The sequence below is a fragment of the Pygocentrus nattereri genome, chromosome 30, assembly GCF_015220715.1.
Source record: "Pygocentrus nattereri isolate fPygNat1 chromosome 30, fPygNat1.pri, whole genome shotgun sequence".
NCBI lineage: Eukaryota > Metazoa > Chordata > Actinopteri > Characiformes > Serrasalmidae > Pygocentrus > Pygocentrus nattereri.
In genome coordinates this window covers 7040169-7066995 of record NC_051240.1, presented here as the reverse complement: position 1 = coordinate 7066995, position 26827 = coordinate 7040169, and the positions used below count along the sequence as shown (strand labels likewise).

At 39.6% G+C, this 26827-nt stretch overlaps 1 protein-coding gene across 1 annotated transcript; it reads left to right on the top strand.

Moving 5' to 3' along the window:
- Positions 1 to 3343: 3343 nt before the first annotated feature.
- evpla (envoplakin a) lies at positions 3344 to 26447 on the top strand. The gene is made up of 22 exons (XM_017693018.2): positions 3344 to 3590; positions 11771 to 11870; positions 12118 to 12272; positions 12798 to 12921; positions 13256 to 13387; positions 14078 to 14119; positions 14435 to 14596; positions 15131 to 15238; positions 15436 to 15531; positions 17007 to 17117; positions 17311 to 17457; positions 17745 to 17899; positions 18822 to 18919; positions 19183 to 19355; positions 19465 to 19643; positions 19854 to 19992; positions 20868 to 21061; positions 21193 to 21343; positions 21460 to 21543; positions 21655 to 21762; positions 21850 to 21942; positions 22712 to 26447. The coding sequence occupies exons 1-22, from the start codon at positions 3529 to 3531 to the stop codon at positions 26117 to 26119; spliced, it is 6021 nt and encodes a 2006-aa protein (XP_017548507.2). The 5' UTR covers positions 3344 to 3528; the 3' UTR covers positions 26120 to 26447.
- The last annotated feature ends 380 nt before the right edge of the window (positions 26448 to 26827 follow it).

Here is a 26827-nt window from a genome sequence, read left to right as displayed (position 1 = left end):
GTAAATAAAAGCCTGCTTATCACCTGCTTCTGCTTCTGTATGTCTGATTATATTTTTAATATATCATTTCCAGTGCTTGGTGACCGGGAGCAGTATAGGCCAAGTATATAAAGGGTGGGCATTAGGAGAGAGAAACAGATAAAGGGATGGATAGATAGAGAAAGAGAGAATGAGAGAAGGTCTGACTCACAGTCACCCTCCCATGTGAGTGCGTATGCTGGAAATGTGGGTTTGCCACCACAGCCCTGCTCAAAAAGTGGCTGGGCTGCATTCTGAAACACAGGCCAACCTTCCCCTGAGCCAACAGCACACTATACCCTCAGTCTGCTCAGGAAAGAAATGCATGTAGGTGATGATTCACATGTGTAAAATACGTGTGTAATGAGTTCTGCTTGTGCTTTTAGACTTTCTTAGTGTTCTCATCCATCTGAATTCAGAGTATAGAGTGAAGCATAGCGTCTAATAAGAGTTTTGTTTGGGTTGTATTATTAAAGTCATTCGTGTTATTGGACACCATGTGGAAGATGTTTTTTTTTTCAGAATTAAGTGAAGTCATGGTCATTTCCTTTCCTAATGAATGGGAAAGGTCATCCCTTCTGAATGCTATCGAAGTAATATTTGCAGTCCATTGAAATGGAAAATTTAGTTATAAACATGAGAGGCCCTGTGTCCTTGATTTTTCATATTTCCTTATGACGTGCCAACTGAAACGTCTTCCAAAAGTGTAGAAGATGTCTAATTTGTAGGAAGAATTGGGTAAGAATCCAAAGTTGAATTAGCCATATGGAGAGATTTATTCCCAAAGCGTTACAAATGCAGTTGTTTCGGTAAACCGTTCTGCTCTTCCAAAACAGCCTGGGAATCAATAGGTTAGCATTCCCTAGAACTTAGTGATCAGGATCAGCCATGCGCACAGACTTCTTCGGTGCTTTAAGTGAAGTCACAGAGAGTAACTGGCTTTCCTATTAAAATGCACGGTTAGCCATTTTCAATTACTGTCTTTACATGCACTGAATAATCTGATCATAATCAGGATTTCTGTAGTTATCTGATTATTCAAATGGTCATGTTAGCAGCATGCTCTGATTTCCTAGATCATATTAAGGTGTGTAAATCTGATAAAGGGGCTGGACTGTATCTCAGTAATCAGATTTCTTAGTGCATGTGAACTCTTACTCTGATTTCTTTCGGGTTTCTGAAGTCTGCGCCTGTGCGAATACAGGTGGCGGTATTGGAAATAAGTAAGCAGCGTAATGGAAGCAAAACACTTTTGGAGCGACACTGAAAGCAAATACACGCTTGTCGAACTGAAGAATTGAAAGATTCTTCGTCTTTTAGATGATGCATGTTCATATTTTCAGGTAAAGTGGTGCGATGTTTTTAGTAAAAAGTCGCGGTATGAGGTTTGAGTTTTACATTATGTTTAAGTCACGTCTTCTTCTGTGAGTTTATTGGCTGGATGCAAAGCAGAAATCCGATTACTGTCTGACTCATGTAGACCTGGACTTTCCCCATTATCTAATTGCTCAAGTGCATATAAACAGGTTGATCGTATTACCAACAAAATCTGATTTTCGACTGTAATCGGATTATTAAGTGCATATTAATGCAGTGTTTGACCTTTTTCCTTCTAGGTCAAAATGACGGTTGACAGCATATATTATTATTAGCCTAGTAAGGCCATATGTCCATTGTTTTGAAAATTCTACACTGAAAAAAGGATAATTTACGTGAACAAGCAGGAAAAATCAATAGGTTAGCAATCCCAGTGCCCATTATTAGAAATTAGTCCATGAAATAGGCTTCTTTGGTGCTTTAAAGTGATAGTTCCTTCAAATATACACAATTTTCACCTTATCATAAGTTTTGCTAAGGCCAAGAATTGTGTGGTTCTCTAGTTTTGCACTGGAGCTACAGGGCTAATGTAATAAGTATTGGACGCTTCTGTCCCACCAATTGGCATCACCTAACTGTCTAAATCATTACACATTTGCCTCAAACCATGTTAAACAGTTGTGGAATCTCGTATAGACTTGCTTATGTGGTTGACTCTATGATGGGAATGCACCCATATGGGAATGCTGAAATGCTGAAATCCAATATTTGTCATGGACACATCTGCCGATTCTGATACACAGACATTTATAAAAGGTAGAAATTGGGACGAAGGCTTCTGAGTGGCCCTGTCTTTGGGGGAGAATGTGGGTTTGATCTCCAGTGATGCCACAGTCATCCATGTTCAGGAGTTCAAGACTGCATTAATGTCCTCTCTCTCTCTCAGGGTGGGTAGGATGGTCCTCCCTCACTCCCCATCACTATGATCTGGAAGGCCAATGATGCTGGTGCATCACGTATCTAAACTGGAGGAAAAGTTGGGTAAAAAACACCTGGAGTACCAGTATGGAGGAAAGTAAGATTTATTTCCAGAGTGCTACAAATGCAGATATTTTGGTAAAGCATTCTGCTCTTCCAGATCAATCAACACATCAAATGTCGACTTGAATTATTGATCAAATCTGTCCAAAGCGCAGATCTGGGTCTGTTTGACTTGGTGGGACTGTAGCTTTACAGATGGTTTCACAGAGTAACTGTTCTCTATAATTGTTCTTCTCCCAATGACATGAATACAGCATGAATATATGATTACTGTATGTTTTCTACAGACTCCATTTGAACACTTGACAAAGCTGCTTCTGCTCTCTGCCCTTCCTTCACTCTCCTCACTTCTCTTCACCTCTTTTTTCATCCCCCATCCTTGCATTTAAAGCAGCTGATTTCAATATTTTTTCATTGTTTATTAAACTTTAAGTCTTCTGAAACGTTCTAAACCTCATGCTGCAGACAGACTGCTTTTCAGCTGCTTCTCCAGACTTTCTTTCTTTTTCTTATTTCTTCTGTTCTTTCTCTTTTTCTTCATTTTTCCTTTCCTTTCTTTTTTTTCCACCCTTCCTTTCCTCCTTTCTTCTGTCCTTCCTTTTGAATTCTGTAACTCGTTCTTTAAAAAAGTTTATTATTATATTTTCTTGCCCTGTGAGGACAGCACCTCTTTCAGAGATACAAATCCACTTGCCTTTTTCTTATGAACACACACTGGTCACTCAGTTACAGTTTCAACACACAAAATAACAACAGTGGTCAAGGGTTTCCTGGACAACGGCCCTAAGTAATGCAATGAAAGGGGTGAATGACAGACCTGCATGTTTCCTGTGAGAGAGAGAAATGGGAGCGTAGAACAGGTCCGCCCGGTCGCTCGGCACGTCTGGGTGTCGGCCGACGCCTGTTCCTTCGGGGCGGAGCAGTGACAAACAAACATCTCCACTTTTAACACGGTGACACTTCAGGGGACACACACACCCTCACAGAGCCACACCGAGTGTGTGTGTTTGCATATGAGAGAAGAGAGGCAAGAAGGAGCGACAGCACGACAGTGAGCTCAGGAGTGCGTGAGGGGATCTGAGAGCAGCTCTGAGGCTGAGAGTAACACAGACGCACTGAGAAGGTGACTTTCACCTTACCTGAACCTGCAGGATGTTTAAGAAGAAAGAATCCACCAAGGATGGGACCCTCAAAGGTTCCACAAAAATGACCAAGTAAGTGTGTTGGTGGTTGTTTTCTGTTTTTCTCTGCTGTTTTCTGCCTCTCCGCTGATCTGAGAGCAGTTTATTTTGGAGGAGAAAGCGGTAACCGGAGCCCAGGTGGAGTTAGTGGGCTAAACTCGGTCAGATTCTGCCTCAGATGTGTGTCACATTTTACATGTACTCTCTCTTCTGCCTCAGAAAAAGGCCTTTAACCAAAACACTGTGGGCCTTCACTGAGAGCACGGCGGCATTAAACGTTCAAAGTGATAACTCACTCAGTCACTACAGTAACACTTTGGGGGGACTTGGTCTTCACAAGTTCTTAAAGGTTAAGAGATGTTTTAGGACTTTATACACACTAAATAACCCATTACTATGCAGGCTTATTATTCAGTTATTAAACAACTCTATGGACCAGTTTCCTGGACCTAAGCATAGTTACTGTCTAAACTCTAGTGCCAAAGGTGAATTACTGTTGGAAATGGTTTTTAGACCAGGTATAGGGTTTTTCTGGGTCTGGAAAACTGGCCATAAGGGTTCTCACCCTCAGAACTACAGACCTTACATATCAGGTTCGTAATAAATACTGAAGAACAGTTCATTTGTAATAACTGCTGCTACGAATGATTCAGTAACCGATATGCATTATTCATTTGCCACAATAAATGATTCAATATCTACTACAAATTATTCGCTAACTGCTATACATTTTTAACATCTACTATGAAGTATTCAGTAACTACTATAAATGAATCAAGATCTATTGAATTATTTAGTTTATGCCATGAAAGATTCATCATCCACTACGAATTGTTCAGTATCTACTATAAACGATTCAGTAACTATCATAAATTATTCAGCATCTACTATGAATACTTCAGTTAATAATATGAATGAGTCAGTTACCCTAATGCATTATTCAGTAGCTAAAATAAATAATTAATTATCAGCTATGAATTCAGTATCTACTGAATAGTACTGTAGGTACTATAAATTAAGTAATTTGGTATCACCTATGAATTATTCAGTATCTACTATGAATAATTTAGTATCATATATGAATTATTCAATATTTACTATAAATTATTCAGTATCTACTACGAATTATTCAGTATCTACTATACATTTTTCAGTAACTACATTAAATGAATTAATAATTACTATGAATTATATAATAGCTAATGTGTAAGTTGTGTAAAAGACTATATTCTGGTCTGGTCTGGTCGGCATAGTTTAGACCAAGACTATTCTAACTCTGTATCTGCAAATACTGACCTCTCATGTCTTTGAGGTCTGTTGAGCTCCTTATCTCATGTTGTATAGTGTCTTATATATTAACACTGTAGGTCTGGCTCATCTATCTGAGTCTGCCTGATATTTAAGAGTTTAAAGGTGAATCAGGAGTCATCAGTATGGAACAGTCTCTTCCTCCAGACCCTGGTGGAGGTACTATGTTGTGTATCTGAGCTGTCTTTGTTGTGTAAACACATAAAGCTGAAATGGGTGCTTTCAAGCTGCCACACTGGTGGTAGACCAGACTGGCCACTCCGACTGGTCATTTTTAAATGGAAAATAAGCGACTGTGAAGGTAAGAGTGAGACAGAAAGGTGGGTCTGTCTGTGAGTCCACACTTAAGTTTCTCATTCTCACAACAACAGAACTTACACATTAGCTTCATAGCAGTTACTGAATCATTTATAGTAGATGCTGAATGATTCATAGTAGGTAATGTATTGTTTGTATTAGACACCGAATGATTCATACCGAATCATTTGATATTTATATGTATATTAGACATTTATATTGAATAATTCATAGTAGTTACTGAATGATGGGCCTCAGCATTAATATCTTTATAACTTATAAAAGTATTCATTGTAGCATGGCAATACTGCTATGATTTATTGCGGCAAATGACATAATAGCTTGTATGATTATATAAAATATATGACCAATGATCAGCAATAACCATAGTATAGTTACTGAGTAAACTGCACAGGAACAAGTAGCTGCTTGAATGTCAACACACTGATATAATCTGTCACATTGTTTGATTTTTCTTCCAGCTCCTTTTTGAATAGTTTATTTTGACCAAACATTGAATTAAAAAAATTTACATTGATTTTGCACATTGCAGATTAATAGCCTTTTAAAATGCACTGCTGTTTTACTGGTGGGTCTTGTCCGTTCCATCCAGTTCACACACCTCAGAAAAACATAGTATTGTGAAATCTATTGTCTTCCAGTTTCATGATGTAATAGGTTTGCTATACTCACAGAATAATAAGCCTGCAGCTGAAGGGGTTAAAATGGGAGCAGCTGAAGCTCCTGTCAGGACGGTTCCACTTGTTCCTCTACTGGGTGTTGCCCCTCTCTTAGTCATGCTAATGCAAAAGTGGTGAAAGTCACTGGAGTTTCAGCCAGTCCTGCTGCACATTATTGTGTTTTCTCAGCTGAAAGGACTTAATTGGGCTCTTCAGGTGTGTCAGTGTGCAATGTGTATCTCTCAGACTAGAGCCTTGGGTCAGAGAGATGCTATCTATTCATTTGAGCCGTGATGGAACTGTGAAGGTCAGTAGTGACTTCGAGTGAATGAGTAGCTACAAAAGAGTAGCATGACTCTGTGGTGGTGCAGGTGGCAGCTATGCAGGCTGTGACCATGGACGAGACGGAGTTTGCAAACTCCGCCAGGAGGAGCCCACAGGAACGTCTGGCTATGTCACATGACTCTGCAGCTACACAAAGTACATTTTCACCATGACAAGACAATCAGAGATTTTGGCTTTCACTAAGTAGGGAGAAAGTTAGTTTTAGTTTTGCTCAAGAATTCTTTTTAACTCTTTAAATTCCATATATGCGTCAAAATCGATTCCCTCATAACTACACATTAGCTTCATAGTAGATACTCAGTAATTCATTGTAGATACTGAATAATTCATATTAGATACTAATAAGTCATAGTAGATACTAATAAGTCATAGTAGATCCTGAATAATTCATAGTAGATACTAATACGTCATAGTAGATACTAATAAGTCATAGTAGATCCTGAATAATTCATAGTAGATACTAATACGTCATAGTAGATACTAATAAGTCATAGTAGATGCTGAATAATTCATAGGAAATAATTCACTATAGATATTTGAAAGTTTATAGTAGATATTAAGTAATTTACAGTACTGAACAGTTCATAAAGTGTTACAATACAATTTACAATGGAGACGAAATGATTCATACTAGTTGCTAAATCATTTATAGCGGTGGCTGAATTGTTTGTAGTTGATACTCAATAATTCATTGCACTTGTGGTTCTTCAAGGGTTTTTTCGTAAAGACAATGGTTGTATATAGAACCTTGGATACTCAAAGAACCCTCTGCATGATTAAGTGGTTCTTTGCATCATGAAAGGGTTCTTCAGACTCATTGAGCATGTGTTGCAGATTTTCTACCTAGAACCGTTTTGAAAATGGTTCTAAATAGCACCCATAATAGTTTCTCCATTGTCATGGTGTCAAGCTTGTAACAGTAGAAGATCCCTTTTGCTATATAGATCCTATATAGAACGCTTTTCAAAAAGGTTCTATGTAAGCATTCATGCACGATTTCCATCAATGTGAAAAACCTTTTCATGATGCGAAAATCTTTACTTATGCAAAGCGTTCTTTGAATGTACATGGAACCATATAGAACCATTTTCTTTATGCAGAAACCCTTAAAGCACCATCTTTTAGGAGTGCAATGTGGTAAATATTTCATAGTCTACACTGAATAACTCACAGTGATTACAAAACATTGGTTTAAAATGTGAATAATAAGCCTACAGTTTAAAAGGTTAATACATTGGATTGGTTCTGCCCCGGCTGAAGTTCTGAATGTTCTATTATGAAGTGACATTTTGCCATTATGCTATTTAATCTTAATAAATTCTATTTCAGAAATAGACGAATTGACATTCATCCATCACCACAAGCGCCGGACCATATTTCCCTGTGAACCTTTGTTTAACCATACTTTTTTGTAGCCACGCATAATTGAGAGCAGAAAGAAAGGAGTGATCCACACCCATGTTTAAATGTGCAGGTGTTGATCAGAGACTTACTGCTTCACGATCGCTTTCAATGGCACCAGTACCTGCCCACTGTAAAACCTGTTTTGTGGGGCTTACCCACATAGTTTATAGATAATTACTGCTTTTGTGTCGTTGTGCAACATTAACAAACGAATATAATGCAGATGAATCTGTTCAACTGAGTCAATGTCATTGTCAACGCAGCCATTGTTCATGAATAGCTGAAGTGTATGAATTGCTTGAAGATGGTGACTCAACTCTTGGAAAACTCTTTCCGAGTGGTGCTCCGTTGTGTTTTATGTGCTAATTTATGTGCTAGGATCAATATTTGATCAGACCTTTTGAAATATGAGGCATATTCATTTATTATAAGTCCATTTTTGATGTTCTACAGCGTTCTCGTATTAGAGCTTCACTCAAATCTCGGATTTGCGTGCTAGCCTAGTTTTATACAAGTATCTGCAATCAAACATTAACATTAATACCAAACACTAACTGCATGTATTACCTTCAGAGGCCTCTGGAGACCAGGGCTTTCCCTGAGAGATGAGTCTAGAGGAGGTTCCTCCCAGTTTGAGTAGAACCATGGCGGGCAGCCTAGCATTGTTAGCATTGTTTGCAAGGAACAAAAGGGAAGGTTCTCTGACAAACCTGTGACAGTGAAAGGACAGGATATCGTAGAATCCCTTATCAACCCTTTATCTGTCAAGCATCAGGCTTGGGTTGCCAGTGTTTTTTAGGCGTTTGGCTCAGGGCAAGGGAGTGTATATTTGACAGGCCTACATTCTGACTCATTCTGACCCGCTGGCCTGTTTATTTATTTATTTGTTTGTTGGGAGAGATGTCATATGGGGTGTGCATCAGTTCTGAGGAGGTTTTCTCATTGAAGCCCCCTCTAAAGTGGGGAAATGTAGCATTTCACATTTGAAATCTCATTTAGCGTAAACCTGCCCTAACAAACTCCATGAAAAGCTTGAAAATGAGCTGATACGTTTAATTAGCAGAGGAAACATTGCAGTCCAGAGTGAGGACATTTTATGCCAAAGGTCCAATATTTAAAAGGCACCATAGTCCTTTCAACAACACGTAAAAGTACCTCTAGCAATACATAAAGCTATAATGGTCTCTAGATTAGAGCTCTAACAGTAAAACACTAAATCTAATAATCTGGTTTTGAACAAACTGAACAAAGAAGATGAAAAAAGTTGAGGGTTTATTCCTGTTTTAGTTCCCATTACATTCTTTTAGTTCTTTTAGTGGGCTTTGTTCCTCTAGGGAGTGTTAAAGAACACTTAAGCATCTAGATACAGATGTACGTCCAAAAGACAGAGAAAGACGGACAGAGAAGTTGTGGAATGTCAGATATTCGTTGCATTCTAGAACCGAGACATCAATCTTTTGACACAGTGTTCCCACCCAAGCTTGACATGTCAGTATTAAGGTTAGTGCCAAACCTGTTAAGAGGGCCAAGCTAGTTCTGTCACTTGTTAGGGACTGGTTTCCACATGCAGATTAGGCCTAGTCTAAGCCAAACTAGAGTTCAGAAAACTTGCATTTCGTTTTGCATATTGTTTCTGCAGCCCAAAGTCTCTTTTTATTACATTTTTACAAATGTATTTTTTCGTCTGAGGTCCACTTTTGATGTTTATGTGGTATAATGTCATGATTCATTTTTACATTTATGTGCCTTTATTCAAAAATCAGCTTTAGGGTGAATGGACAGGGCTAACCTGCTCTATGTTGCGTAGGCAGATGTGCGTTAAAGCATTCGTTTTTGAGACATTGCAAAAATAACGAGTTTGAAATGGACTCTTTTTGCGGCTTCATGGACTGTATGGACTGGGATATGTTTGACAAAGAAACTTTTAAAAGTGTTCGCATACGTACTAGGTCAAACTCTTTTATGTGAAAGGGTGAGGAAATCTTCCACAATGCCCTTTAATGATCTGGCCTAAAAGCTAGATGATAGACACCCAGCTTTTGGATCCAAACTGACTTAAATTCAGAGATTTGATAGAAATGATATCAGCAAAAAAGTGGATCTCTGGTGAAACAGTATTACATGTTTATTGATCATCTTCTCAGCCTTAGTGATAAGTCAGCAGATAAGTTTGGTCGGATTAATTCAGGTTGCCAGGCAGCTTTGTATAAGGGAACCTGCAACAGAAGCTTTATTATTTACTGAAAAGAGAAATAAGTTGCATTATAAATGATAGCTGCTGACTGATTTTTGATATTTACCTCATTTTACCTTTGAATTGCCTCCTTCATAATGAAGCTCACAGAGCAGCGCTGCTGAAGGACCCAGCACACATTCACTCACCTGTTTACTGCATAAAGTGACCTCTCACAGCAAGATTCTCTTGTACTCTTGTAACTGATTGGTAATCACACAGTAGCAGATTTTCACTATAAAGCAACTGATGCCTCATTACTGATTGTAATTTCCGATTGGCTGACCGTCTCACTTTCCATAACTGGTGTGGCCAGAAAAGCAGCCATAGCCATGCTTCATTCCAGAGTGGTGCTGGCCACCTCTGGCCACTCCTTTGTTACTCCTGTGACTGAACTCCTCTTGTAGCTCAAACAGCAGAACTGTACAAGCACAGCAGCAGCAGTTTACCGTACCTAAATCATCACAGACTTGCCTCAAACCATGTGAAGCTGTTAAGTGATCACAAATACTCTTGTTGCTGTAGCTTTTGACACTGTATTATATACTGTTATCTATAAAAATGGACAAAAGAGTGTAGCATAGCTAAAAACAGCAGTGGCAGCGATCTTGAAACCACAATTTTGTCTGTTTTATGTGTTTTTCACTTTAAGGCAGAGTTAAAATGGATCAGTTTCATATCCAATGAGGCAGAAAGCATTAAAGCTCTTTTTAGTAGTTTGGTCGTTCCCTAGCCACATTACACGTGTGGAAGAATTCAGCTGGAAATGATTTACAGGGACCTTCTAAACCACTAAGCATCAATATATGAAGCAGCAATGAAGGAACACTGACTTGTTCACAGCTGAGCACTCTCCACTGCCAAAAAAGAACCTGCAGTCTAAATACATTTATGCTTTTTTGCTCTCCATTTAATCCCACTATAAGGAAAAATGTAACATGATTTAATGTACTTAAACATAAGCCCAAAATGACCTAATTTCTCTCACCTATTGCTGACGTGACATACCTCTTACTATGTGATATATAAGAGCAGTTGATGTTTTGGCTTGTTAAGCCAAATTATGCTTGCTCTTTCTATTATGTTTGTATGAATTTTGAAATTAATAATTACTTAATTATGTTTTAGTACTTTAAGCCACATTAAGCTTCTTTCACTTCAGAATACTCTTATAAATGCCATTTGTAGGAACTGTATCAGTGAGCGCCCGGCCTCTAGGGCCCCATTCACATGTGGCAATAACGTTCATCCTGGGTGATCTGATCATAGGTGGAAAGCGCCAGTTATAATAATGCATCTTAGACAATGCGTCACTCAAACCACCTTCGTAGATGGTCAGGGAGGCATCTGACCACATACCATTTGTAGTGTGAATGCTAAAGCATACTGATGCATCTTCAACAGCAGCAAAGAACCGGCCTAATTAGCTTAATCATCACAGCACAGTCACATTAGTGGTTCATGTGGTCTAAACATCTGTAACAAGAGACTGATGTAGTAATGATGTATTAGTAAATATGGGCAGTATCCTTCCTCCATGATCAGATCACTTGAGACAAATGTTAATACCAAGTGTGGACAGGGCCCGATGTGTCAGCTCAAACCAAACCAGCAACACTCTATAACTTCAGTTTGAGGGCGACATGTCAACACCTTTAAAAAAAATGCTAATACGAGTGCTACTAAAATACTAAGAATAACAAAGTGTTTTAAAGTGTTTGTCTTGGATAATGTGTAATTAGCATAGTCTGCTAACACTGGATGCTCACACTGACTGAGAGCCTGCCCTGGTTTATAGTGACCTTAAGCCTCGACCCAGGTAGCTAATAAAAAACGCCAATGGAAAAGCTGTGTTTAAAGGAAATGTTATTATGTTTATAATGCAGTTTATACATTTTGGTAATGTGGACTTAGCTGACTGTGACCTTTGTCCCTGACCCCTGCAGGTCTCAGGCGAATGACCTGGCCTTGTTGATCGCGCGTATGCAGCAGAATGCTGACACAGTGGAAAAAGATGTGCTGAAAGCCGAAGAGCTGCTGATTATTGTGAGAAACCTTTTTTTATTCAACTCTCTTGTTCTTTCCACTCTCCTTTCCTCATGCTTCTCTACCATCATCTGTTCTTCTTCATACGTCTCTTACCACAATGTCCTCCCATGGCTCTGTCTCTTCATCTATCTTTGCTTTCTCTCAGCCTGGCTAGCTGTATACTGGACTGGTAGATGGATGAGGAATGTCTATTTTTCAATTTTATTCATTATTCAATCACCATTTCTCGCTGTGTCTCTCTCAGGATGCAGAAAATGAGAAAAAGAAACAGCCTCTTAAGCACCAGAAGGAGACGGCTGACAACCTGTCCGAGGCTGAGGGGCTCCTGAAGGATCTCTTCCTGGATTTGGACAAAGCCAAGAGAATGAAACACCCACAGGCAGGAGAGATTGAGAACGAGTGAGTGGCTGACATTTCCCAACAACAGAACTACAGTTGGTTTAGTAAAACACTCAATAGGAGCGACGAATTAGACTGGGATTTGTAGTTTATTTGTGTCTATGAATGTGAGCAGAAGTCTCAGAAAGCAAGGAAATATCAGGAAATACATTTGCAGATGCTCTGTAGTAAATAATCACCACGAAAAGTTAATACCAATTAAAGGTAATGAAATTAGCTGTTATGCCACTTACTTCACTAAGCGCACACTGAAGAAATGCTCTTATTGGTTGAGGGGATGTGTGTGTGTGTGTAGGGGTGGTTAGGCAACTTTCTGGTAGGCGAAATCAAACATCCTTTTGAGCCCCACTTTGGACAGCCCTGATTTAGACAATGTATCAGCCAAGTTACCACCAGTTACCAGCTTTCTAATGCATCACAGTTGCTGCCTTGCAGTTCACGTATTTTGCAAATGCTATTTGAAACAAAGCATCGTTTGATTCATTGCTCATGACTGACCCTTCATTTCTGTTTTCTCTGCGTCAGTGTGAGACGTCTTCATGAACGCTGGCTGAAGGACTGCTCCTTCTACCGTGAGGTCTATGAGCCCAAGAATGAGGTGGGCCTGCAGCCGCGCATCAACTGGGCTCAGGTGTTCAACCAGAAACAGGTAACTGAGTGCATGGCAGCAAAATGCTGAGAGCAAGTAGTTTTTATTCACAGGCTGGGAAACTCACAGATTAGCATTTTCCCTTTTTTAAATCACCAGAGTCAACACTGCTGTTAATTATCAAGCCATATAAGAACAGGAAAAACAAGCACAGTGGTTCTCCAGGACTGAGAGGACACCAAAACTGATTAGATTCAGTTGTGACTCTTTAAAAGTTCTTTAAAAGCCAAAAGTTCTTGATTAACACGTGCAAGATTGACTTTCATTTCTACCTGTTTAAAGGTGCAATGCTTCTTCGTCTCTCAGTGTGCTTTCATATTAATATTCCTTGCAGAAAGAAGTAAACTCAGAGGCTTATGGGCCCTCCATAGCTGAATTGGAGAAACAGATTGCAGCCCATAATATCCTACACAAGGAGATCGAGGCCTACAACACTCAGCTCAGCCCAGGCACCACCAGCTCTCAGGTCAGCACCAAGGCCGTTATAATATTAACCTGTTTAAAGTGGAATTCTACAGATTTGTTGACATTTCTGCATAATTCAGTCTCTGAGATGTAAACAAAGTCATTCAGAGTGGTCTGATGTGAAATGTAGGGAAACTTACCAACGCTGATTTATTTATGCTGGTGGGAATCAGGGGTCACCATGTCTACAACACAAATACAACCATTTTATTTATTCTGCAAAACCACCAGTGAATCTACATGACTTCATACATTTGCTTTATTTATTAATGTATTTTTTAAAAAATGCATTTTAGGCCAAAACCTTTTCAAAACGATCATAAAACAGTGTCTAAGACATCAGGCAGCATATTCACGACCACTTTATATATGTAGCATGTTAATTGGAATATTTGGCCATGCGAGTGTCATATTTCTGCTTGTTCCTACTTCGTCCTTCCTACTTCAAGTTCAGTATTATATGTTCAATATAAAAGTCAATTTTAGTAACATACAGACATTTGTAACCCTGTTCGCTATTATTTTGATGTGTTTACGTATTTAATTGTTGCACTAAATCGGATTTATTTAAAGGGTAATTTTAAGAATTTTTTTTTTATTGGTTCCATAATCAAATCAATGACATAATTTCCTTCAGATTGAATTTGCTATTATGTTAAGTAACAATGTGTCCTGCTGTGTGTTATTCTAGGAGGAATATGCAGCAATCAAGAAGCAGTACTCCAATCTCTTGGTAAGAGTGCAATTATTGTATTTTATATATATATATATATATATATATATATATATATATATATAAATAACTTTTGAGTTTTTAGGTAAATTTCTAGCAGTCATTCATGACTTAATTCCCTAATTCCTTTCATTCATCAACAAGTGAACGAGAACAGACTAATAAAATAAGACAAAAGAGTGAGTCAAAAGAATTCCCATATCTACTGTTAGGTAGAGCAGTTTTTTGAAAATGTCCATCACGTATTTTGCCAAAAAAACTCTTTATTTGAATATGTACAACCTGTACAAATGCTTGACCTCTATTCTGTTGTAGGATAACTCGAAATGGCGACGTCACTACCTCAACAGCCTGTATGATTACATGCAGGGCTGTAATAAAGAAGTGTCATACCTCAGTGAAGAGCAGGCCAAGATCCTCCAACAGGATTGGAGTGACCGTATGGTGGACCCACCTGATGTCCGGCGGCGCTATGAGGTGAGGCCACTGTCACACAACTGGACTCAGATTATAGTACAATATGCAATGATATGTAAATGTAATTGTGTAATTTCATCAAGTCTACAATCAGACAGTGCCTTTAATGTTTTAAACTCTGAGGGTCTGTATGCTGGTCCACACTCTAATCCCTCACAACTACAGAACTTCCACATTAACCTCATAGCAGTCATAGTCTTTTACAGTATTTCCTGACTAGTTCACAATAAATACTGAATACATCACAGTAGTTACTAAATTTATTGAACTGTTATTACATTTAGATAGTTGCTGAAGAACTTACAGTAGACACTCTATAACCGATTCTGAATCTTTTATAGTACTCACTGAATAGTTTGATAGTTAGTGAATAGTTTACAATAGTTACTGTATACTTTATAGTACTGAATAGGTCATAGTAGTTGCTAAATAATAAAGTCTAAAATGAATAATGTAATAATACATGTGCAGTTTAAGGGTTTAAAAAAGCCGCTGTTGAAAGATATTTACACTTTTTTCTCTGGTTTGTTGCAGAATTTTAAAAATAACAGTCTCCTGTCTCACGAGAGCGATGTCAACAAACTTCAGGACGATGGAGACCGCCTGATAGAGCTCAAACATCCAGCTACAAACACCATACTGGTCAGTAAAATTGAGTACCGGACCTCATTGTACCCGTTTAAAGTGTATTCTGGTTAAATGAAAGTAGTCACAAATTTCTAGGTTTTTACCAAGGGGGAAGGTACAGCACTAACTGCAGCACTCATAAACCATCCCGTGAAATGGATCCATGTGATAGTTTAATTCCTGATGTGTCTAATTGCTGCTTTGTTTTCCAGGCTCAGAGAGACGCACTGAGGAAAGAGTGGGAGAAATTCCTGAACCTCTGCATCTGCCAAGAAACCCACCTGGACAATGTGGACGAATACAAAAAGGTAAGAGGATAGGGGAGGAGTCCTTCCTGTGAATCAGCTGAGAGTCCTAAGGCCATGCTGACACAGAGCCAAGCTGGGGCGCGTGAAATCCAGTCATGCCGCAGGGTCACAGTGAGAGCCCTAAAAAAAAAAAAAAAAAAAAAAAAACACCACATGGTCATGTGACCACAGCAGTGACATTTCATGCAGCTACTGTGATCATGTGACTGACAGACAGGATTTCAGGTCTATTCAGTTTCACTTTCTCACATTTAAACTTTTAGAGTGTAAATCTCAGTGTAAAATCTTAGGATATTAATATAATAAGCCATCTGATGGAAATACACACACACACACACACACACACACACACATCTTCTAAGCCGCTTCTCCTTCGGGTCATGGGGGGTACTGAAGCCTGTCCCAGCGGTCATCGAGCAGAAGGCAGGATACACCCTGGACAGGTCGACAGTCCATCACAGGGCAGACAGACAGACAGACACATTCACCCACACACTTACACCTAGGGGCAATTTACCATGTCCAATTGGCCTGACTGCATGTGTTTGGATTGTAGAGGGAAACCGGAGTCTGGTGGAAATATGCAAGATAAAATTATGTGCATGCATATTAAGATTTAAGATACCCTTATTAGTTCTACAATGGGGAAATTTCATCACCACATTTTGACCCATCAGTGCAGTGAAATACTCAGATGCACACACACTAGGGGGCAGTGAGCATACTTGCCCAGAGCAGTGGGTAGCCCTATCCATGACACCTTGAGTGCAGTTGGGGGTTAGGTGCCTTGCTCAAGGACACTTCAGTTCATGTACCATCAGCTCAGGGCATTGAACCAGTGAACTTCCAGTCTATGATTGCCCAAGAAAGATGTCCTTTTCATGATTAAGATCACTAGGTGACATGTTCACTATAATATACACAGTTCTGTTTAACGTACTTGATGGGGACTCGAACCCAAAACCTTAGGTTTCAAAGGCGGATGGTCTCATGGTGAACCACAAGAGGCCTGAAAACAGGCCTCTATTAAACAGAATAATAAATAACTTGTGTATATACGAAATAAGAATGGTAAATAATATATTCTAAATATATACTAAACAAAAACAGTCATATTTGTGTATACTGAACAAAGAGAGAGTATTATTCAAAAGTTTAGGCACTCCAAGTGAAATCACTTGTTTTGTTGATTTTCTTTTTGCAAAGAAATGAATACATCCTCTTTACTTTGGATATTTATGTTTGAAATTTGATTTGCAGAATTTAACATGCAGGAAAAAAAAACATTGCTATAAAATGCAGCAAAAAAAGTAGCTCTAGTTTAAAAGCTGCATAAGCTTGTTCCCTGTAGAGGATGTGTTTCATATGTGTTTCATTCAACAAGGCAGGTTAAATTTTGCACAAGACTATATGAACTAAACATCTGTGAAATGAGAAAACTTTATTAATCACTTTTCTCTGCTTGTTGTGGACAGTACCAATTGGACGTTGAAACACTGTCCGAGTCATTGTCCACATCCAGTTCCACACTGGACCCAAAAGCTCTTGCTAACAAGACCAACACAGAGATCCAGCTGCAGCTCGAGGTATGATTATAAAATCTTATCAGCCTTCACACATGATGCATATATCACTAATCTATATCACTATTAAATAATACATACATACACACACACACACACACACACACACATTGAGGGGCATTTTTATACCCCTAGTAATTACTCTTTCTTTCCCATCCCTCTTTCTGCTTTTCTGTAACTCTCCTCTCTCTCTCAGGCAGACGAGAGGCCTCTCCAGCGCAGTGAGCAGCTCTTAGCTGATCTGAGGAAGCGCAGCACAACCATCGCTCCCCTGAAACTCCGCCGCACTGCTCCCAGCAAAGCCACCACTGTAGAGTCTCTATGTGACTGGAGCACACCCAAGGTGAAACATCCTCATCCACGTTTGGAGCCACACTATACTTACCATATGAATGGATGTGGAGCATTGTACCCGAGTTGTACCTGCACAGGTTTATTATGACGACGTATAACCCAATACTGCAATGACTTTTGCACAGACCACGTGTTATATTCATCATTCGGAACATATCTAACAGTTTCATTTTTATTTACAGCTTCATTCAAATGATTTGAAACCTAACCCTTTATTAATTTAATTAATTTCATTCATTTAATTTCTAATTTCAGAACTTATTATGTCATTTTCAGGCCTCTGTGTCGAGAGGGGAGAGATTCACCTTAAAGTCCAACACCAACAATGCAGACTGGGAGGTGCAGTCCAGCGAAGGGGTGACCAAGAGCATTCCTGGAGTTTGTTTCCTGATTCCTCCACCTGATCCAGAGGCCATCAGCAAAGTGGACCTGTAAGACTTAAAAAACAAAAAAAAAACAGCGTTTATTATTTACCCACCTGCAGTGATGATGAGTCCATAAAATCTGTCTTCAGCATGATCAAAAATCTGTTTAGAAATAAGTGTGATGTTGTACCGAGACCACCCTTCATTTATTTAACCCCCAGTCGAGATGGAAGATTAGGTACAGGTTACTAATTTTTCAGGGAGTAGGTAAGATAATCTTCTTACAAGAAAGGAGAAAGTCAAAGGAAAAAGCAGTAGTATCCAAAACTAGAGTTCCAATAAATGATTAAAAGCTCTAGAGAAAATGGGCCTCCTAACAACCATTATTGTTTTTTTTTATCAATACGGCCATAACAATTTATGTAAAAATACCAGATACCAGTTTAAAATATCACAGCGTAGGGCTGACCTTCAGCAGCTGTAGCCAGTCAGCAGCCTGTCAATGTTGTCCACACAACAATGTTTACTCCCCCAACACTACAGGTGTAATATAAGTGTGTAAGGGGTTTACAGGTGTGGGAGTCAGGGGTTTACAGGTGTGGAGTCACATAAAAATGTGTTATTTTATAATGTTCTTCACAGAAAATGAACATCACACAAGGCTAAAACCTACTGAGGAAAAAACAGTGGCCTGTGCAAAATATATGCCACAGTTTTTCCAATATATTAAAAGGAAATATTAAATTGAAAATATACAGAAAATACAACATTTAAATGTGTTCTCTGTAGAGGATGTGTTTACTTATTCACACTCAGAAAATCAACAAAAAACATCATTTGTTGGGGGTCAAACTTTTGCATATGACTCTTTTTTCTTTATTCTTTTGGCTTCTCTGGGTGTTTGTCTTGACTGTCAGTTTTCAGTCTGTTATGACTGTTTGTACTAAAGTTGCTGTATAAAAAGACTGGATTCGGTTTGATTTGATAGGCTGGGTAAAGAGCTGGAGGATGTGAAGAAAAGGCGTGCGGCGGTGAGGGCTACACTGAAGAATCCAACTCAAGAGCCTGCACGACAGCAGAAAGCAGGTGAGCACCTCACACAATGCACAGTATGCATGTTCGGAGTTAAGGGACACCAACTGCTGCAGTTAATTTTAAATACATGCAACAGTTTTGAATTGCTGGCCTAAACATGAACAGGGAACTCATGTTCATTCAAATAATAATATTCAATAGCTACCTGACTTTGAATGTGCATTGCATGTTAAACAAATCAGTCTGTCCAAGTGTCAGAGTTCTTACTGCTCAGTCTTCACAACAGCACTCACCAACCCTCTCCTGTGCTTCAGTTCCGGTGTCTAAAGCTCCTGAGAACCCTAAAACCACAGAAGTGGCTGGACGTCTGGATCAGCTGGACAAAGACCTGACGAAAGCGGAACAGGACATCCTGAACCGCATGAGAGCTCCACTGGACCGTAACGATCCAGCTAAAGATCTCGCCAACCGCCTGAAGGAACAAGAGGTAAGAGAGGCTTTAGATGTGCTAGTCAGCTGAACTTTCAGTATGACAATGGGATATACCTGAGAGTGACAGCCCTTGATCCAGAGTGTTATTTCTGTCCTTCTTGCAGAAAGCTGCTGCGGCTCTGCAGCAGCTGGAGCAGCAGAAAGCAGCTGCACAGAAAGATCTGGAGCCCCTGGTGTCCCAGGACTCCAACGGCCCAGTATCTTCCACTCTGCCGGACAAACTAAATCAGGCCAAAAACAAGCAAGACAGCCTCGCCGCACTCAATGACCTCTACACCAAGAAGTATGATACAATCCTGCTGTGTTAAAGTCTTATGGAATTCTACATCTAAATCTTTTATTACTATTATTATCTTAAGTTATTATTAATGATTAACAGGCTAATGCAAATAGCATAATTATAAACATCATCAATTTTATTATCATAATCAATCTTCATTTACTCTCTTACCTGACCATTTGTCTAATTAATGGCGCATGCTTGCTTTTGCAGGGCTAATGCCTCCATGAATTTGGAAAACCAAATAAAGAAAGTGGATGGAATCATTTCTGGCTTCGAGAAGCAGCTGAGTAATGATGGTGCCATTTCAGACACTCCCAATGGCATCCAGAACCGCACACAGAACCTTCAAGTGAGTAGAATTAAGTCCTACATGGTAAAAAAGACGGTTCTTTAGAAAGGAAAACTGTTCTATATAGAATTGTGAACGCACAGAAACGCTTTGCATAATTAAAGGGTTCTTTGCATCTTGAACGTGGTCTTCAGATTGATGGAACATGTTTTATATGTACAGAACATTTTTGAAATGCACCAAAAAGGGTCCTTCTATTGTTACAGTCTCAACCTTGTAACAATAGTAGAACCCTTTTCAAATGGTTATATACAGAACCACCTAGAGCACATTCTGCATCAATCTGAAGAATCATTTAATGATGCAAATAACCTGTTCTGGTTCTATATAAAATATATATTGTGGTTCTATATATCATTATATGTATATATATATCATATTTATATTTCAAATTTGCTGGGCTTACTAGGTTACGAACTATTCCATATGATATACTTGACTGCTGATACAACTTCATCACTTTACTAAGCTAGCTTGCTAGTTAGCATGCTAAAGGCTACATGGCAACAACAACAAAAAGAGAGGTGATACAAATTTTATAGACAGACAAAGCAATTAAACACACATTTTATGTATGTTATGTTCAAACATTTTGCATTACAAAGTGTGCATGGCTAACAAATTAGCTCACTGAGGCTAACCTAGCCAAGGACGAATGTGTTCCATTTAAATAACCCTCACTGACCCCTACTCCTCTTCTGCCACAAATGGCCACTTAGATATATCCTAGGTGTGTGGTGCACAACTAAGTGGTGAGTTAAAGTGGGTGAGGGCAGGTTTTAAAAAGAAAAGAAAAGAAAAGAAAAGAAAAAGGTACTGAGACAGGGCCCCAGTTTTCCTTCTTGCTAACCTTTGCCATCTTAACCCTCAACCAGAGCTTAAAGAAGGATATTACTGCTGCTCAGCCTGAGATGCAGAAGTTAAGCAAGGACCTGGAGACCACAGAGAAGCTGTGCAGTTCCCTTCAGCAGGGATATCTGGAGTACTGCCCAGATATACGCAGACAGGAAGCTAAGGTTAAAGGCCTGCAGATCCGCTACGCTAATGTCAACAACCAGCTAACGGAGCGGTATGTAGCCTACTGTCACGTTATCATGTGGGCAAGTTTACCAAAATGGAAGTATTCAGTGAAAGTGAAGCAGTGAAGGCTTTATCTAAAAAAAATGTTAATGAAGTATTCTTCACTTTTTTTTTAAATAGAGAGAGTCTTCTGCAAGCGGCTGGCACCAAAAATCAGGACTTCCAGAATGCTAGCCAATCGCTGAGTTCCTTCTTAGATAATCTGCCCGACAACAAGGTCAATCCCAATGACAGCTTGTCCCAAGTCAGCGCAAAGCAGAGTTCTCAGGAGGTTAGTGATTTTATTGTACATAAGATCGATGCTACAACATTTGGGTTCTACACTTATCTTATGAATGGTTACAGTCTCAAAATGATGCCAACGGCTATCTGTTTGATGTTTAACAGAGGGTAGTAGAGGACATTAGGAGGAAAGCTGATGATGTGGACAGGGTGGTTGACCTCTCTCAGGAACTGCAGGATCTCCTCAATGTAAGTTAAATTTATGGTGGATGTAAATGTCTTCCTAAGCACACAATCCCTAAATCACATTGTGTGACAAGGCATGATGGTCATCCTGTAACCTGTAATGTTTCTGGCCAGGAATATGAGATTAACTCTGACAAGTACAAGGCTACTGTCAAAAGCCCTGGTGCAACTGATACTAAAAGGACACCCACTTCCAGCTTGGCTGACTCTGTGGCAAAACAGGTGAGACAAACTAAAAAGAATGGTGTAACAACAGCATAACTCCTTATCAAATGTTCTGAGTTATTTTGTTTTTCTTTTGTTTTATAGGAAAAGGCTCTGGTAAACCGTTATGCCAACACAGCAGCTGCAAATGACCAACTTGTCAAGCAAATGGACATAGCAAAGAATGTTCTTGCTCAGGTATAACAGCCTAAACATGGCCTCAATAATTCTTAAGGTACCTGTGATGGTCAAAGTTTTAAAAGCTTTCAGTAAATGGTAGGCTGTAATGATTATGATTCTTAAAACTGGCAGTATACTTCACATGTAAACAAACTAAACTAAAATCAAAGTACTGCCAAACATGCTGTTGTAAGTATCCTTAAAGCTGCACCAGTAAGATTCTTTTATTGAATTTGAAAGTAGTTTTACATATGGTGAAATATGGTGTCCATGCACTGTAAAGCCTAAAATAATCATTTAAAAAGGTCACACGTGCCAGGTCACATTTTATAAGAGTTTGTCAGGCACAGGTCTTTACATATTAATGTCACATGTACAAGTTCAAAAAGAACTTGAGCTCCTTTGAGTTCTTTTTTAACATGTATGCAATCATCAGACTGATCCATTAGGGGAGGGTCTGAAGCAACAAAATGTTTTTCCACATGTTACATGCAATTACACATTTCACTAAAAAAGTCTCCAAATCTCTAAAACTGAAACAGTTTAGTTTTTTAAAAAAGAGCTTAGTGTACATCTCAGCACCAGAAGCTCACTCTGTGCTCTAGACCAGTCAGTGTCAGGGGGAGGTGTCATAACAAACAACATCGTGTTTGTTATACAAACTTAAACCTCTCTTTTTGGCCCAAGCGTTGCTTTGGTTTGAAGTAAACTGCCAGCTTAAAGTTCATGAATCTTAAGACAGAACTTGATGTATAACATGCTGTTTTTCTTTGCTTCCTTTCTATAGAATGAAGAGAAGGTTACGATGGTACAGCAGCAGCAACAGCAGCAGCAACAACAGCAACAAAAAACTTTAGCAGAGGTTGAGACCCTACAGAAGCATCTTAACGAAGAAGCTGCCAGACGTGCTAATACTGAATCTCAGCTTAAGACCTTCAAGGACAGGGTGTACTCCCTGAGGAGCAGGAAAGGTATTGAACGTGTGGAAGAGAAAGAGGTTCTACAATACTACCGTGACCCAAAGCTTGAGTCTGATCTGGAGGACTTTAAGAAAACACTCCATGAAGAGGCCTTGAAACGCACCAGAACCGAAAGTGAGATTGAGGTGCTCACTAGAAGGATCACTACTCTGGAAAACGATCTTAAGAACAGCACACCAAAACTGGTGACCAGAGAGGTCACTAACTATGAGAGGGACCCTCAGCTAGATGTGGAGGCTTCAAAACTGAGGAATGAGATAAGCACACTGATGAGTGAAGTCAGACTTAAAGATAATGAAGGAGGTCAACTGAAAACAGAGGTAATCATCTTGGAGCAAAAGAGACCCAGCATCAGAGAGAAGGTAGTACAGAAGGAGGTGGTTAAAGTAGAGAAAGACCCTGAGATGCTGAAGGCAGTCAGGTCTTTTAAGATGGAGATTGAAGATGAGGGTGAGAGGGCCAAGTCTTTGAACAATGAAATTCTCCAAACAAGGAGCCAGATTGGCTCTCTTGAGAGACTCATCCCTACCTTACAGCCCAAAGTTGTGACAAAAGAGGTGAAGACAGTCGAAAAAGACCCTATGCTGATTAGCGATTCCAAAAGACTTCAGTCCAATATTGAGGAAGAGAGACACCAGAATAATTTGCTCATGAGGGAACTGAGTGAACTTCAGTCGCGGTATGTCCAACTTGAGCAGCTGAAGCCAAGGGTGGACATCAAGGAGATTGTTAATGAGGTCTACAGGGTTTCCCCAGAGACTGAAACAGAGATGACTAGGTTGAGAAGAGAACTTCAAGATATCACCAGGCAGAGCTCTGATTATGAAAGACAAATCAGTTTGGTCAAAATTGATTGGGATGTTATTCGTGCTCAGAAGCCCATAATTGAATACAAAGATGTGGTCAAAGAGGTAGTGAAAGAAGAACGAAGTCCAGAAAATGTAAGAGAGATTCAAAAGCTCACAGAACAAATCAATGGCCTTGAGAGAACATACAATGCCTCCCAAGGTGAAGTGAACCGTCTAAAGAGGGAGCGAGACGAACTGAGAGTAGAGAAGTCAAAGGTAGAGACTAAGGTGGTCACTAAAGATGTTGTCAAGCAAATCAATGATCCACTATTGGAGAAAGAGGCAGACCGACTAAGAAGGGAGGTACGTGAAGAAGCACAGAGACGCAGAACCATAGAGGAACTGGTCTTTGATCTTCAGAATAAACACATACAGCTGGAAAGACAGAGACCAGAGGAGAAGGTGGTGGTTCAAGAGATGGTGCGATTAGAGAAAGACCCAATGCAGCTTATGGAGCATGACAGGCTGGGAAGAACTCTAGATGACGAGATAAACAATCGCAGAAAGGCAGATCAGGAGGTTCAGCGACTAAGACTCCTGATAGAGGACAAGGAGAGGACTATTAGGGAAAGTGATGAGAGGCAAAGAAGGATTCAGGTGGAGACTGAGTTGACACAAATCAGATCTCGTATCACTGAGCTAGAGAATGCCCCACCACCAGTTCAAGAGTATATTGTTACAGAGGAAGTTCTGAAGGTAGAGAGGGACCCAAAACTAGAGAAACTGACCAGTGGACTCAGGACAGAATTTGACACAGAGAGCAACGAGGTCCTGCGCTTGGAGAGGGACATTAGGAACGTGAAACTCCAGATAGATATGCTGCAAAAGGAGAAATCATTTGAGAGAACAGTCTACAAAGAGGTGGTTAGGGTAGAGAAAGACCAAACTGTGGAGGCTGAACGCTCTCACCTTAGAGACCAGGTACTGCAACAGAAAAACGGCAGATTAGACCTGGAGGATGAACTCCGTCGGCTTACTGAGAAACTGCAGCGACTGCAAAGCAGAAAAACGACCATTTCTCAGGAGGAGACTAACCTTACACTCCAAAGGGATGCCCTTCTGAAAGAGAAACAGGACCTCCAACGAGAGCTCAGAACTTTTGAGAATGAAAAGAAAGAAACAAGCATCTCATTCCAACAGCAGTCCAGGCTGATGAGTGAAAAAAGCCAAACAACTAGACAAAGGAGCATCAAGATGGAGTCAGATGTTCAGCGCCTGGAGAGAGAAATCCTAGATGAGAAGGACAGGATCTACAAGCGAGAGAACACCATAGCAGAGCTCCAGAACAGCTTGAAAAAAGAAGAATCTGCCTTAGAAACTCGCACACAGGAGAAAAATGTTTCCACCAGAATCACCATCCTGGATCCTGAGACCGGGAAAGACATGTCACCCTATGAAGCATACGTTCAAGGGCTGATTGATCGCAGCCAGTACATCCATTTGCAGGAACTAGAATGTGACTGGGAAGAGATCACAACACTGGGCCCTGAAGGGGAGACATCCGTCTTGCAAGACCGCAAGAGCGGCAAGCAATACTCCATCAAGAATGCACTCAAAGAAGGCAAAATTTCTCAGCATCAACTGCAACAATACAAAGATGGCAAGATTCCCATCTCAGAGTTTGCTCTCCTTGTGGCTGGAGAAATTAAGAAATCACCTTCAGTCACTAGCCAGAAGACTTCACAGAAACCCTCCTACAGCAACAGTATTTCCACTTCCCTTGATTCGCAGCTTCCTATTTGTGGAGTGTATGACAAAGACACCAATACTTGCCTCTCTGTGCGAATGGCCATGACCCGAAAGATGATCGACAATACTACGGCCCAAAGGTTGCTGGAGGCACAGGCAGCAACTGGCGGTATCGTGGACATCATGAACAAAGAAAGATACTCGGTTCATAAAGCCGCAGATCATGGTCTGATTGAATCCAGTCAACTTCAACGGTTGCTCAATGCTCAGAAGGCATTCAGTGGTGTTGAGGATCCAGTAACCAGAGAACGACTCTCAGTTGGAGAAGCCGTCCAGAAAGGGTGGATGCCAAAAGACACTGCCATGCGTTACATGGAGGCACAGTACTTGACCGGTGGACTGGTTGACCCCAACCAAGCAGGCAGAGTGAACATTGTAGATGCGGTTAAAGCAAAAATGATCAACAGCACAATAATGAGAGAGATTCAGGAAGAGGCAAACTACGCCAAGGAGTTGACGGATCCGCTTACAAAGCAGAAGGTCAACTATAAGCAAGCAATGGCACTCTGCAAGAAAGACCCAGAGTCAGGGCTTCCTATGCTTCCTGCCTCTTCCAGAGATGCTGTCTACGTCCCTTCGTATTACAGCCACAGATCTTCTCCTTACAGCTTGTCCTAGACATGTTTACAGCCAAGTCATGACAGTTTCTGCTGTTTTACTGGCACAGTGGAAACATTTTTATAAAATTGATTTGTTCTATGCTCAGATTATTGTTCATCTCAGGAAAATGCTGCCAATTACTACATGAGCACACGAAAATGTTAATGCTGGTACTACTGAGTGACAGATAATATGGGCAATTTAGCATTATGTAATCGTGCTAACTGATATGCACTGGCTTTCTTTGGCTTTTTTTTTTTTTTTAGATAACATTCTTTTGAAGGCTTCTACTGCTAAGATACTTGTTTACTGAATTTGTATGACATTAGGAAAAAGAACAAACAAAAAAAACATTAAAAGAAATTTATAAATATATATATATATATATATATATATATATATATGAAGAATGTTCATCCAAAGTTTATGAAAATATCATTATTCTTCAAAGGATATTTTACTTGGGATGATTTTACTTGGGATTATTCTCTTTAAATGTCAAAACTTTCATTATTTAAGTCTTATTATTCTTTCAAGAAATCTGCCCTGCATATTGTTAAATTGTTGGAATTGTTAATTAAACTTTTCAATAAGAAAATGTCTTTTGTCATACTTTACTATGTAATGTTTTTTTATACACAGTAGCAACCAAATATAAACAGGCAGTACATATATCATGCTATTTAGATAAAAACAACCTGTACACTTTATTCATTAAATATGCAC

Coding starts and splice junctions, on each gene's coding strand:
- evpla (XM_017693018.2), top strand. CDS start 3,529: ATGTTTAAGAAGAAAGAATCCACCAAGGATGGGACCCTCAAAGGTTCC. Junction 12,273..12,797: donor GCAGGAGAGATTGAGAACGA/GTGAGTGGCTGA, acceptor TCTCTGCGTCAG/TGTGAGACGTCTTCATGAAC. Junction 21,062..21,192: donor AACAACCAGCTAACGGAGCG/GTATGTAGCCTA, acceptor TTTTTTAAATAG/AGAGAGTCTTCTGCAAGCGG.